The 12,154-nt window shown below is 49.0% G+C and overlaps 1 protein-coding gene across 1 annotated transcript; it reads left to right on the top strand.

Moving 5' to 3' along the window:
- The first annotated feature begins 2,092 nt into the window (after positions 1-2,092).
- LOC146183710 (uncharacterized) lies at positions 2,093-6,709 on the top strand. Its single transcript, XM_084609544.1, has one exon. The coding sequence runs from the start codon at positions 2,387-2,389 to the stop codon at positions 6,707-6,709; it is 4,323 nt and encodes a 1,440-aa protein (XP_084465670.1). The 5' UTR covers positions 2,093-2,386.
- Positions 6,710-12,154: the final 5,445 nt, after the last annotated feature.

Genomic DNA, 12,154 nt, shown 5'->3' with positions numbered 1-12,154 from the left:
TGGCTGCGGTATAGCTTCAGTTCTTCGGTTCCTGCAATCCATTGGGGTGCAAGGCATCACAAAGAGGACCTACTACAACTACCAACGGGCATACTTGCTACCTGCCAGAAATGAGGTTTGACAATAAGGATATCTCTCATACAACATTCAAGTCAAAGTTATGTCATTAACTCGATAACTAGATGACGCATCCTTTCATGACAACAACTTGAAGCTACAATGCAACATATAAAACACATAAAATGTAGCATATATGCAACAGCGGAGGCATTGCAGTGCAATGCACCTGCTACTGCACATCTCTGTTGCCTTTGGCTACATGTTTAATAGACCAGCTGCATGCTCTAGTACTGAAGGCATAATTTTTGCAATATTTTTTTTTAGTAAATGTGCTGTGAGAAAAGTGAAAAGCAATGCAGCATTTGAAACCTGCCCCCCTCATCCTAATATGCATTAAGGCAACCACATGACTGCAAGTTTGTAGCCTCTAAATTGAACATCTCCTTCTTTGCAGCTTTTTCAGCAAAGGCAAGCAGAACTTGCTAGTGAGCTTGTAGGGACAACAACAGACCTGGCAGGGGATGGTCGCTGTGACTCGCCAGGCTACAGCGCAAAGTACATGACTTGCAGTGTACTAGCTGTGCAGAATGGAGCCATTTTGCACACTGCACAACTTCAAGTCGGTGAGGTAATGCGACTCATCCTTTCCGACAACTGAGGTTCCTCCTAACATCACATCCTATCTTACGGCATTTCAACCCTTCTGCTCCAACTTCAGTGCACACGGACACAAGTGGCATAGGCCTCAGTGCTGTCCTCGTTTAGCGCTATGACGACTGTGAACATGTGATTGCTTACGCCAGTCGGACTCTAAGCAAGACTGAGCACAACTACACCGTCACCGAGCAGGAATGTCTCACGGTTGTTTTCGCCGTGCAGCGGTTTCGCTGCTACCTGTACGGAGAGCCTTTCGTAGTAGTAACCGATCACCATTCCCTATGCCGGCTACTCAATCTCTGTGATCCGTCTAGTCGCCTAGCCCGCTGGGCACTTCGCTTGCAAGAATACGACTACAGCGAACACTGGCCCACGTGATCTTAGAACGACTCGACGAACTTGACTACTGGATTGCACGCCTTACAACCAGTGGACGATGTTCGGCAAAAACTGAGGTGACACGTCGGCCGTTTGAAGAAGTGCCACTCTCGTGACAACACCTGACTTGTTGTCACAAAAGTGGCCGCATTTATATTTCATAATATGGCAATTAACCATATGTAGTATATTCTAGAAGAGTTTATTGATATATGTCAGTGTATTCTGTTTTGCCTCTGCCTTGTCGGTAATGTCAAGAGCACGCGTACGTGCACGTTCTCCTCGCGGGGTAGTTTCCGCGCAGTTAGAGAAACCCCCTCGCAGTGCGCGAGCGGAGGTGTCCTCCCAGCTTGTTTTGCAATGTGACCCCTAGCAGGGCCGAAGTTGCTGGCGTACGTGCATCCTTTTTTGGTTGTTTTGTTTGTGACTTACGTTTTTTCATCCGCAACATGGCGGCCATGCAGTGTGGAAGTTGCGGGGCCTACGTGCCCCTTCCTGCGTGTGCACTTGTGCGTGTTTGTTCTACGGACCCTGACTTGGGGAGGGAACTGTTGTGTGGGCGTGTCTTACACATTGTCAACCGAAGGCTAGAAAAGAAGCCGACTCGGACCCAACGGCAGTGCGCCTCTCGCCTCCAAGCACTCCGGGCTCCCCGAACCGCCGCCGCATCGCACCACGAAGACTTCGCCCCAGGGCTCCGGAAGGACCATCGCCTTCGAGAGCTCCCCATCTGCGTCGTCTTTGTGAGTGGAGTGCCGCCGCGCTCGTCGGACAATATGCCCGTTTCCTAGTTTCTTCTGAACTTTTTCTACGCTCGTCTTATCTTGTTTTAAACATCTGTGTTCAATTTGCATGTATCCTGATAGTGAGAATTTTGACTGATGTATTTCTAATTGCTAGTTTTCTCATGTACGCTACCTTAACTGTGTTGTTTTAAATGCCTGTAAATGCTTGCGTCGTATCATCCTGTGTATAATACTAAGAATATGTAGTTGTTTTTCCATCATTGACTTCGTGGCTCTGTTCTCATTCACAACGCTGAACGTAACCGGCTAACGCTGGGCGTCAAAGTTCCAACTACCTTTGCCTCGGTTCGAGAAGGCGTCTCGCACCCCTTCCGGAGCCGTGACAAATTCTGGCGTCCGCGACAGGTACTTTGACGTAACAAGTAAGCGTTGTGGAAGGAGACCGAGCCTCGAACCATGAAGTGATCTCGAAGGGTGACATTTGAGAAGTGTGCATTGCTGATAGATAGTTTTCGGTTTTTTGGTAGTTTTTATGCACTTGTGACATGGATCTAGAGAAATTAGTATCCATAGGTGGACAGTTAGGTCTCTCAGGAGTGGAACTGAGAAAATGGATAGAGGATGAGCAAGCTAGGCAGAGGGAGGAAAGGTCTCTCGCTAGACAAACCGCGGAACAGGAACGCGCGGCAGCAAAAGAGGCTGGTGAACTCGAAGCCAGGCTTCTTCAGCTAAGATTAGAGCTTCGCCAGGCGGGAGATGAGTCCGTGGTAAGGGCTGATGGTCGCGACGTAGTAGCGGAACCCAGTTTCCGACTTAACCCCAGCAGGTTGCTTGTTTCATTTGACGAGAGGAAGGACGACCTAGATGCCTACATCAGGCGGTTTGAGGGCATAGCCCGTAGCCAGAAGTGGCCTGAAGATCAATGGGCGACGGCATTAAGCACATGCCTAAGCGGGGAGGCGCTGAACGTTTTCGGGCGACTCACGCCGGAAGACGCTTCCGATTACAAGAAGGTGAAGGCGGCGCTCTTGAAGCGTTTCAGGTTTACAGTCGAGGGTTTCCGTGAGAAATTCCGGGGTGGCAAACCAGCCGACGGCGAGACAGCCGCACAATATGCAGCGCGTCTAAGCCATTACTTAGACCGCTGGGTGGAGCTGTCCGAAATCCCCCTAGAGTACAAGTCGCTGCGTGAGCTGTTCATTAAAGAGCAATTCCTGAGCAGTTGTCACGCCAGCATGTCGTTGTACTTAAAAGAACGGAACGCAGAAAAATTACAAGACATGATCAACCTCGCTGATCAATTCCTGGACGCGCAAGGCGGTGTCAACTTAGCAAAGGGAAGGAAAGAAAGCCGGGAGGAAGCGAACAAAGCAGGAGGCGCCGAAAAGAAGGCCGTCGAGAGGGGAGCGTTGAGATGTTATCTGTGCGGCCGGGCGGGACACAATGCCGCGCACTGCCGGAGCAGCGACTCCGCCAACCATGTCCCCCACTGCTTCAAATGTGGCCGAAGAGGGCATAGAGCGAATGTGTGTCGGCAAGGGGCGCCTGACAAAACCCAGGCAGCCTGTGTGTATTCCCCTCCGAGGGAAGTAGAAGAAAATATCTGCGACGGATACGTTCAGCTGAGGAATGGTAGCCGTATTCCCGTTGTCAGCGCGGTGCGAACGGCGCGACACAAGTTTTTAGTAGAAGGGTTGCCCGTGGTTGCGGGAAGTTTGGACGGGAAAACAATCACTGTGTTGCGTGACACCGGTTGCAACACCGTGATTATCCGGAGAGATTTGGTCGCTGAGGACCAGCTAACGGGGACGAGTAATCCCGTATACCTCGTCGACGGAACAGTCAAGATGCTCCCCGAAGCGCAGGTGCAGGTCCAGACCCCTTATTACAGCGGAAATCTTGTAGCACTGTGCATGCAGGATCCAATATATGACCTGATCCTGGGTAACATAGAGGGTGCCAGGGCTCCTGATGATCCCGTTGAAATAGTCGAAAATACTACTATTGAAACGGATCTGGTCGTTGAAACCACCGCTGCCGTAGTGACTCGTGCTCAGGCCGCAAAGAGGCCTCAGAAGTTCCAGAAACTTTGCACTCCGGACGCGGAAAGGCAATTAGGGGATGGAGAAAGCTATGCGGCCGATCAAGAGAAGGATCAATCATTGCGCTCATGCTTCACACAAATTGGCAAGAATTTAAAGTGTCGAGATGGGGAGAGCGGCATCTTGTTCAAGAAGGAAGGCGGCCTTTTGTACCGATGCTACACAGAGAAGGACGGACGGCAGGTGCGACAGCTAGTCGTTCCCGAACGACACCGAGAAACGGTACTGAAGATGGCGCATGACAGCGTAATGGCAGGACATCTGGGTGCTCAGAAAACAAAAGAGCGGATTTTAGAAGAGTTTTTCTGGCCTGGCATCACGGCGGATGTTAAGAGATTTGTGGCATCATGCGATATCTGTCAGCGTACCACGCCGAAGGGGAGAGTGCCACGCGTGCCCCTTGGGAAGACACCAGTCATTGACACCCCCTTCAAACGGGTGGCCATTGATATCGTCGGGCCAATCTACCCCCCGTCTAAACAGGGCAACAGGTACATCTTGACACTGATTGACTATGCCACACGTTACCCGGATGCAGTAGCCTTGCCAAGCATAGAATCTGAGCGTGTTGCCGAAGCTCTGGTGGCGATGTTTTCGCGATTCGGTGTCCCTCACGAGGTACTCAGCGATCGTGGCACAAACTTCACCTCAGAATTGATGAGGGAAGTGGCACGATTGCTCTCCATTCGTCAGCTGCACACCACTCCATACCATCCCATGGCTAACGGGCTGGTGGAGAAATTCAACGGCACGTTGAAGCTAATGCTGAAGCGAATGTGCGCCGAGAAGCCGAAAGACTGGGATCGGTACCTAGCCCCTCTTCTTTTTGCCTACCGGGAGGTTCCCCAATCCAGCCTTGGTTTTTCGCCGTTTGAGCTCCTGTACGGTCGACACGTGCGTGGGCCATTGGCCATCCTAAGGGAGGTGTGGACGAACGAGAGCTTAGATGAAGAGGCAAAGACCACTTACGAGCACGTACTCGATCTCAGAAACAGATTGGAAGAAACATGTCGTTTGGCGCATGAAGAACTTGAAAAGGCAGGAACCCGTTACAGGAAGTTCTATGACCGCAAGGCGAAGGACCGAAACTTCGAACCTGGTCACAAGGTGTTAGTTCTGCTGCCAACTGATAGCAACAAGCTGTTGCTGCAATGGAAGGGCCCATTCGAGGTCACCGCCAGGAAAGGGGACGCCGATTACGTCATCGACACGGCAAGCGGGTCAAAGATTTTTCACGCAAACATGCTGAAAAGATACGAAGAGAGGGGAGACGCACCCGCCAACAGACAGTGCCTGGTGATCAGCAGCATGACTGAAACTGAGGAGGACAGTAAGCTGCCTGTTCCAGAGTTTGGAAAAACGGAGGGAGTAGCAGATGTGAAGCTATCGCCGCACCTCGATGCCGCGAAGAAACAGCTCCTTTTATCCACGATGGAGAGGCACGCAGCTATTTTTTCCAATGTCCCTGGCAAAACAGAATGGATGGAATGCAATCTACCGCTCACGACAACCGCACCCGTTCACGTTAAACAGTATCCTCTACCGTTCGCAACACGGCAAGGTATCGAGAGCGAAGTGCAAGAAATGGAGAGGCTGGGAATTGTTGAAAAGTCAGTCTCCCCATATAACTCTCCCGTACTTCTGGTGAAAAAGCCGGATGGAAGTAATCGCCTTTGTATCGACTTTCGGAGGCTGAATGATGTTCTGATCGGAGACTCGGAGCCCATGCCCAGAGCCGATGCTGTTTTTGCCACAGCGGGAGACAAGAGATATTTTTCAAAGGTGGACTTCGTGAAGGGATATTGGCAGATCCCGCTGTCTCACGACGACAAGGCTAAAACGGCTTTTTCCACTACGTCCGGACTCTACCAGTTCCGCTTCATGCCATTCGGCATCAAGACAGCGCCCGCAGTTTTCGCCAAACTGATGCGCAAGGTGGTAGGCGGCATTCACGGAGTAGAGCACTACTACGACGACGTACTCGTCGCCAGCGCAACCTGGGAGGAACACGTTGCTACACTGCAACAGCTATTTGCAAGAATCGAAGCGGCCGGGCTTACAGTGCGACCCAGCAAGTGTGAACTCGGGATGACGGAAATTGATTTCCTCGGTCACCGAATCGGAGCAGGCAAGCTGGCACCCCTGGGAAAAACTCTGGATAAAATACAAGCGGCCGAGCCACCAAGGACCAAGCGCCAGGTGCGAGCTTTCTTGGGATTGACCGGCTATTACAGAGAGTTTATACCCAACTATGCGGAGATAAGCGCACCCCTCACCCGGCTGACCCGGAAGGGCGGAAGTAATGCAGTGAAGTGGGACCCCATACATGAGGAAGCCTTCCGCAAGCTCAAGCATTGTGTATCCAATCCCCCTATTTTGCGGCTGCCGAACTTCAACGAGTCCTTCGTTCTGCGCACCGACGCTTCCGACACTAGCTTGGGTGCTGTGCTCCTGCAGCCATACGAGGGAACGCTGCACCCTGTCGCGTATGCGAGCCGAAAGTTGCTCGCTAGGGAGGTCGCCTACAGCACGATTGAACGAGAGTGTCTCGCTTTGGTCTGGGGCGTCCAAAAGTTCTCGACTTATCTATATGGTGTCGAATTTCTTGTTCAGACCGATCATCAGCCGCTAGCATATATACAGAAGAGTAGGCAACTGAACAGCCGAGTTCTGCGCTGGAGCTTGCTCCTCCAGGAGTATAGTTTCCGCGTGCAACACATTAAGGGTAGTCAGAACGTCGGGGCGGACTACCTTAGCCGACTGTAGTGTTCATAGGATTTTGCATGCATTATGGATTAATGGTTATGTTCCTCTATGTTACCTGAACTTCATTCTTGTTATGTGTTACTTCTTGTATAGTGCATGTCCATGAGTTGTATCGGCCTGCGTGCCACGTTTTGTTTGTTTTTAGAATATTATTCTATAATATTCTGAAAGTGGGGGGCCGTGTCACAAAAGTGGCCGCATTTATATTTCATAATATGGCAATTAACCATATGTAGTATATTCTAGAAGAGTTTATTGATATATGTCAGTGTATTCTGTTTTGCCTCTGCCTTGTCGGTAATGTCAAGAGCACGCGTACGTGCACGTTCTCCTCGCGGGGTAGTTTCCGCGCAGTTAGAGAAACCCCCTCGCAGTGCGCGAGCGGAGGTGTCCTCCCAGCTTGTTTTGCAATGTGACCCCTAGCAGGGCCGAAGTTGCTGGCGTACGTGCATCCTTTTTTGGTTGTTTTGTTTGTGACTTACGTTTTTTCATCCGCAACATGGCGGCCATGCAGTGTGGAAGTTGCGGGGCCTACGTGCCCCTTCCTGCGTGTGCACTTGTGCGTGTTTGTTCTACGGACCCTGACTTGGGGAGGGAACTGTTGTGTGGGCGTGTCTTACACATTGTCAACCGAAGGCTAGAAAAGAAGCCGACTCGGACCCAACGGCAGTGCGCCTCTCGCCTCCAAGCACTCCGGGCTCCCCGAACCGCCGCCGCATCGCACCACGAAGACTTCGCCCCAGGGCTCCGGAAGGACCATCGCCTTCGAGAGCTCCCCATCTGCGTCGTCTTTGTGAGTGGAGTGCCGCCGCGCTCGTCGGACAATATGCCCGTTTCCTAGTTTCTTCTGAACTTTTTCTACGCTCGTCTTATCTTGTTTTAAACATCTGTGTTCAATTTGCATGTATCATGATAGTGAGAATTTTGACTGATGTATTTCTAATTGCTAGTTTTCTCATGTACGCTACCTTAACTGTGTTGTTTTAAATGCCTGTAAATGCTTGCGTCGTATCATCCTGTGTATAATACTAAGAATATATAGTTGTTTTTCCATCATTGACTTCGTGGCTCTGTTCTCATTCACAACGCTGAACGTAACCGGCTAACGCTGGGCGTCAAAGTTCCAACTACCTTTGCCTCGGTTCGAGAAGGCGTCTCGCACCCCTTCCGGAGCCGTGACACTTGTCCGATGGGCTTCGTTTGCGAAAGGAGGCAAATGTTACAGACCAGATGAATAATGAATATGAGGAACTCGGGGGTAGCTGGACGAAGAAGAAGGGAGTGTGAGTGGAAGTGTCGCCTGTTTTGTGTGCACCATTCCTTGGTCTTAGAAACGGTGCGTTACGCAGAGACGTCAAGAGTGTTACGTCGTCTGTAAGCCAGGCGGAATGTTTGTAGGAACTTTGATGAAGGAGGAAACACTATCACTGCTCCTTGTTCACATGCAGCTGTTTACTTGCAATCAGCTGTCTGGTGCGCCAATGATAGATTCTTTTGTCCTGATGCAGTCTCCAACCTCAAGACATTTTCACCTGCTCAAAGTGCAGTCAGGGAGCTATTCCCCAGCTATTTTACCCGTATAACCGGAGCACAAAATTTGGAAGGCGTGTACCTGGTGTTTCACGAGTGAGAATCCAGTAGCATCAATGACAATACTGCTCTTGCTGCATGCAAGGCAGGTGCTCAATAATTTGACCACCGGAATCCGCCAGCCTGCTTCATGACTCTTCTCAAATTCAGCCTGGAATCTGAGAGAAATTGTCTTGCACGATATGATCCCCAAAACTTGACTGCAGGCAATGCCCGAGACATCACCTGTCCAGTGGGTCCCCAGTGAACATGGTGAAAGCAAGAACACTGGTAAGAAAGTAAACAGAATACAAAACATCAGGAAAACTAACAAAGGAAATGCTACCACATCTTGCTGGAGACAGTTGGTAACAGATACTGAATTAGAGGGCTCCTCAAATGCTACTTGCATTGTAATGCAAGAAATCTGTAGAGGTGGCCTTTACGAGTATTCGAGTTAAATTGAAAGCTTTGTGTGGAGCCTATCCTTTACAAATAAATTTTAAAAAGTGCTCCGGGCAACACTTGAAACTGACTTGGGCAGCACATGGAAACCTCGTCAATAATGTCAGTGGGCCCTTTACGTCACTGGCAGTACCTCATTTGGGAGATAACTGGCAATTAACGCTGTGGTCATGTCTGCCACGTCTTCACTGCTCAAACGCCAATTACTCCCAGCTTCCCACATTATGTGCCCCTTTTTCTTCCCCGCCTTTTGGCACATCACAAATGGTTGCACGAAGGAAAGCCCTGCACAACGAGAAAAGCATCTTTCCAACAACTGACTTCAGAAATCTCACCGTGGGTACAGCATGGTCATGAAGAAAAGCTTCTTCAACCATCGTTAAAAGTTCACCAGCCAGTTTCACAACCACCATAGCGCAGCCAGCTTTAAAATAAATAGGTCTCGGAGTTTAGTGCTACAAAATGCTAAATGTAGCCAATGACTGGCTGTAAAAAACGGTGTTGGGAGGTTACACATTAGACAAGCTGTGCTTCTTTGCAAAATGGGAAGCCCTCAGATATCTCTCCTTGACTGGAACCTAGCCACGAAGGAAAGCTTTCTTGGACTTCTTGCACAGAAAAGGGATATTTCGTTGCATAACAGGCCAGTCAGGTGGCACAGGACGTGTCTAGTTTGAACTAAAAGACACATGCAAACTTCTTGCATACTGATGATAGCAAGATGATCAGTTCGATCTGGAAGCTCAAGGGTGAGCCAACGAGATTGATCACTCACTTTAGTGCCACAGTACAGACAGCCAGCAATGAAAAATAGTGAGGTTTCAGACAAACACTGCAGAGCTGTCGTAAAAGAAAATATTTTCAGTGTAAAGAAGTTTATTATACCAGCTCTAGAACACCACTGGAAAAATGATTACAGTTCATGAATGAAACTGCATCTGGGTATAAGCAACCGACACCACCATTATCAACAGTCAGCAAAACACATCCCCACTGCTAGCATGACACACGTCCAGCTACCTAGGTCTCCTGCACACCATATGAAATCAGGCGGAGCACAGCAATGCAATCTCTAAAATATATGAAGCACTCTCCAAAACTCGATGAATTCTTCATTTGATGGTGAAAACAGCACGACTTCTAAAGGAAACTGCGGATCAACAACGTGCAACCAATGGCACAGGCCCTGCTACACCTACAAAGGGGAAGCAGAAACTGAGCAAGTGCACCACCCGATGTCACAGAACCAGTGCGAGGACCAATACTTTGGGTGTAGCTTATTGTAGCCATTCCCAACAGAAATGATAGCCTCCGGCTCTGCATGAACTTGAGGCAAGCCAACAAAGCCATCCGAAGATCGATACCCAATGCCAATGGTTCAAGCAACAGGACCCAGTTTTGTGGTATCATCAGCAGGAACTTTGAACAAGCTTCCTGTGGCATAACCTTTAGCAGATATTGTAGACAACAAAGGCTCAAATGTTTGTGGGAGTACTTCATGCAACACGAAGGCAGGCAAGTGGTCAAGTAGTGAGAAGCAAGCAATGTTTCAGAAAACATTACTGCATATAGCAAGGATATGTCACAAGATGCCTCACATATAGAGCGAAGTTACGGGATCTCTTGGCTCACATATATAGAGTGGAACTAACGGGAGAGCATGCTTCGACAAGACGCTCTGGGGCAGCGACTGGGAAGAGCACATCCTTGCCGGTCGGGCCGCAGCGCAACCAGCAGAGTATAAAAAGGCAGACCGGAGTATGCCGCAGCAGTGTGCCCTGGGAAGATTCAGTCTTCTGGGCCTCTCTCGTGGCTGCTTGCCCCAAGAAAGTGTCTTGTTTTTTTCACCGAGCCCACGACCAACTTGTCGTCCCCACTCCCTGTACGGCCGCCGCTACCGACCAACTCTGCGATTACGATACCTCATTAGATAAGAAGGCTGTGAGAATCCGTTTTGCTACAGACTGTCGGTTAATTGAATATTCTTTTTGCCTTTGTTTAAACCTTGACCTGGCTTAGTATTTTATGCTGTGTTTTTGTGTAACTCTCGCCCTTACTTACTATCTCTGGAATACTTGCTTTGTTATTTTATAGTCTTCTTTATCGCAGTGTTTGTTCATTGTCGGTTTTTTCTCTTGTCATTTATTGAGTCGTTTTTTATTACTATCATGTCCTGGTGTTTTATTAATTTTTTTATGCAGTGTAATTTGGACTACTACCTATATATGTTCCCATTGTGTGTTAAAAAAGAGACGCATAAAGCTATTCCTTGATCACACACCAACACACGCACTTCACTGGTTGACCGGTCTAACTTTTAACTGTGTTGTCAAACCTCAGAGAGGGACGACGGGTAACCGTAAAGGGGATCCCGCGCCTCTGTTAATCGTTAAGGCGGGGTTTGTGACAATATAGAACAAACCAAAACTGCAGGAAAGGTATTACATATGCTAAAAAATTACAAAAATTACAAAAAAGGTCAATGAGCTGCAAGGATTCACGGGATTTGCCAACTTTGAGAAAAATTTGTGGCACAACCTGCATACTCTAGTGCAGTGAAAAGAACTGCTCACTCTCCCCCCCCCCCCCCCCCCCCCCCCTCCAAACGAAATTGCACGAGTGCACTCAATTCTGCTTAGGTGCAGTAATGTGAAAGCACTGCGAATTATGTCACACTGCTTAAATTGGTCCGATATTACGCTAGCAAACCTCGGCCGCACTCGTCCAGATGGCGTACGTGTATGCCATATTTACCCAGGTTAAATGAAGGAGTGGTGCAGATGGTACTTCATGAAGATCACAATGTTTGCCGCACAGCTGAACAGTATGTTGTAGTTTGAACTTGATGAAGAGAACAATGCTTACTGCACAGCATGAGAGTGTGTTGCAAAGTGCATTGCTCGTACCGTAGATGGGGAATGCCTCAGCCCACATAACCAAAGCAGAAGCCAGTGGAGGCCGCTTGGAACCGTCAAAGCCGACAGCCCACCATCACACACCCGCGTAACTGGTCGGAATGCTCTGCCCCAAGGCAGGTGACCTCTTCCCCTTGGATAAGTGCTCCCTTCTTCTCTCCTTGCAAATTTCATCGTGGTCTTTTTCTGCAAAGCTGTAAATTCTTCAGTTCTGTTCCTTCTATCTGAGGCTCTGTTCTATACTGCCTTTCATTTTCCTTTGACTATCCTGCACAGATGAATAAAATGTAAACACCAACACTGGAAAAAGCGACCATGAAAAGAAGCCACAGAAGAGGAGATATGCGGATAGAAAAGGGACAGTAAAAACTAGAAACATATTCACAGATCTCAAGGAAGCAAGATAACAAGCCAAGCTGTCGACAAAGTTCAGGCCCCAGAAATTGCAAGAGAACAAGTTAAAAACATCCTTATCAACAGTGCCAAATGAATGAAT

This window comes from Amblyomma maculatum, chromosome 7 (genome assembly GCF_055883805.1).
Source record: "Amblyomma maculatum isolate TAMU_Amacu chromosome 7, ASM5588380v1, whole genome shotgun sequence".
NCBI lineage: Eukaryota > Metazoa > Arthropoda > Arachnida > Ixodida > Ixodidae > Amblyomma > Amblyomma maculatum.
The sequence above is the reverse complement of the archived record's forward strand: the minus strand, read 5'-3'. Positions and strand labels throughout refer to the sequence as shown.

Bases quoted from the DNA above. Each gene is read 5' to 3' on its own strand.
- LOC146183710 (XM_084609544.1), top strand. From the start codon at position 2,387: ATGGATCTAGAGAAATTAGTATCCATAGGTGGACAGTTAGGTCTCTCA.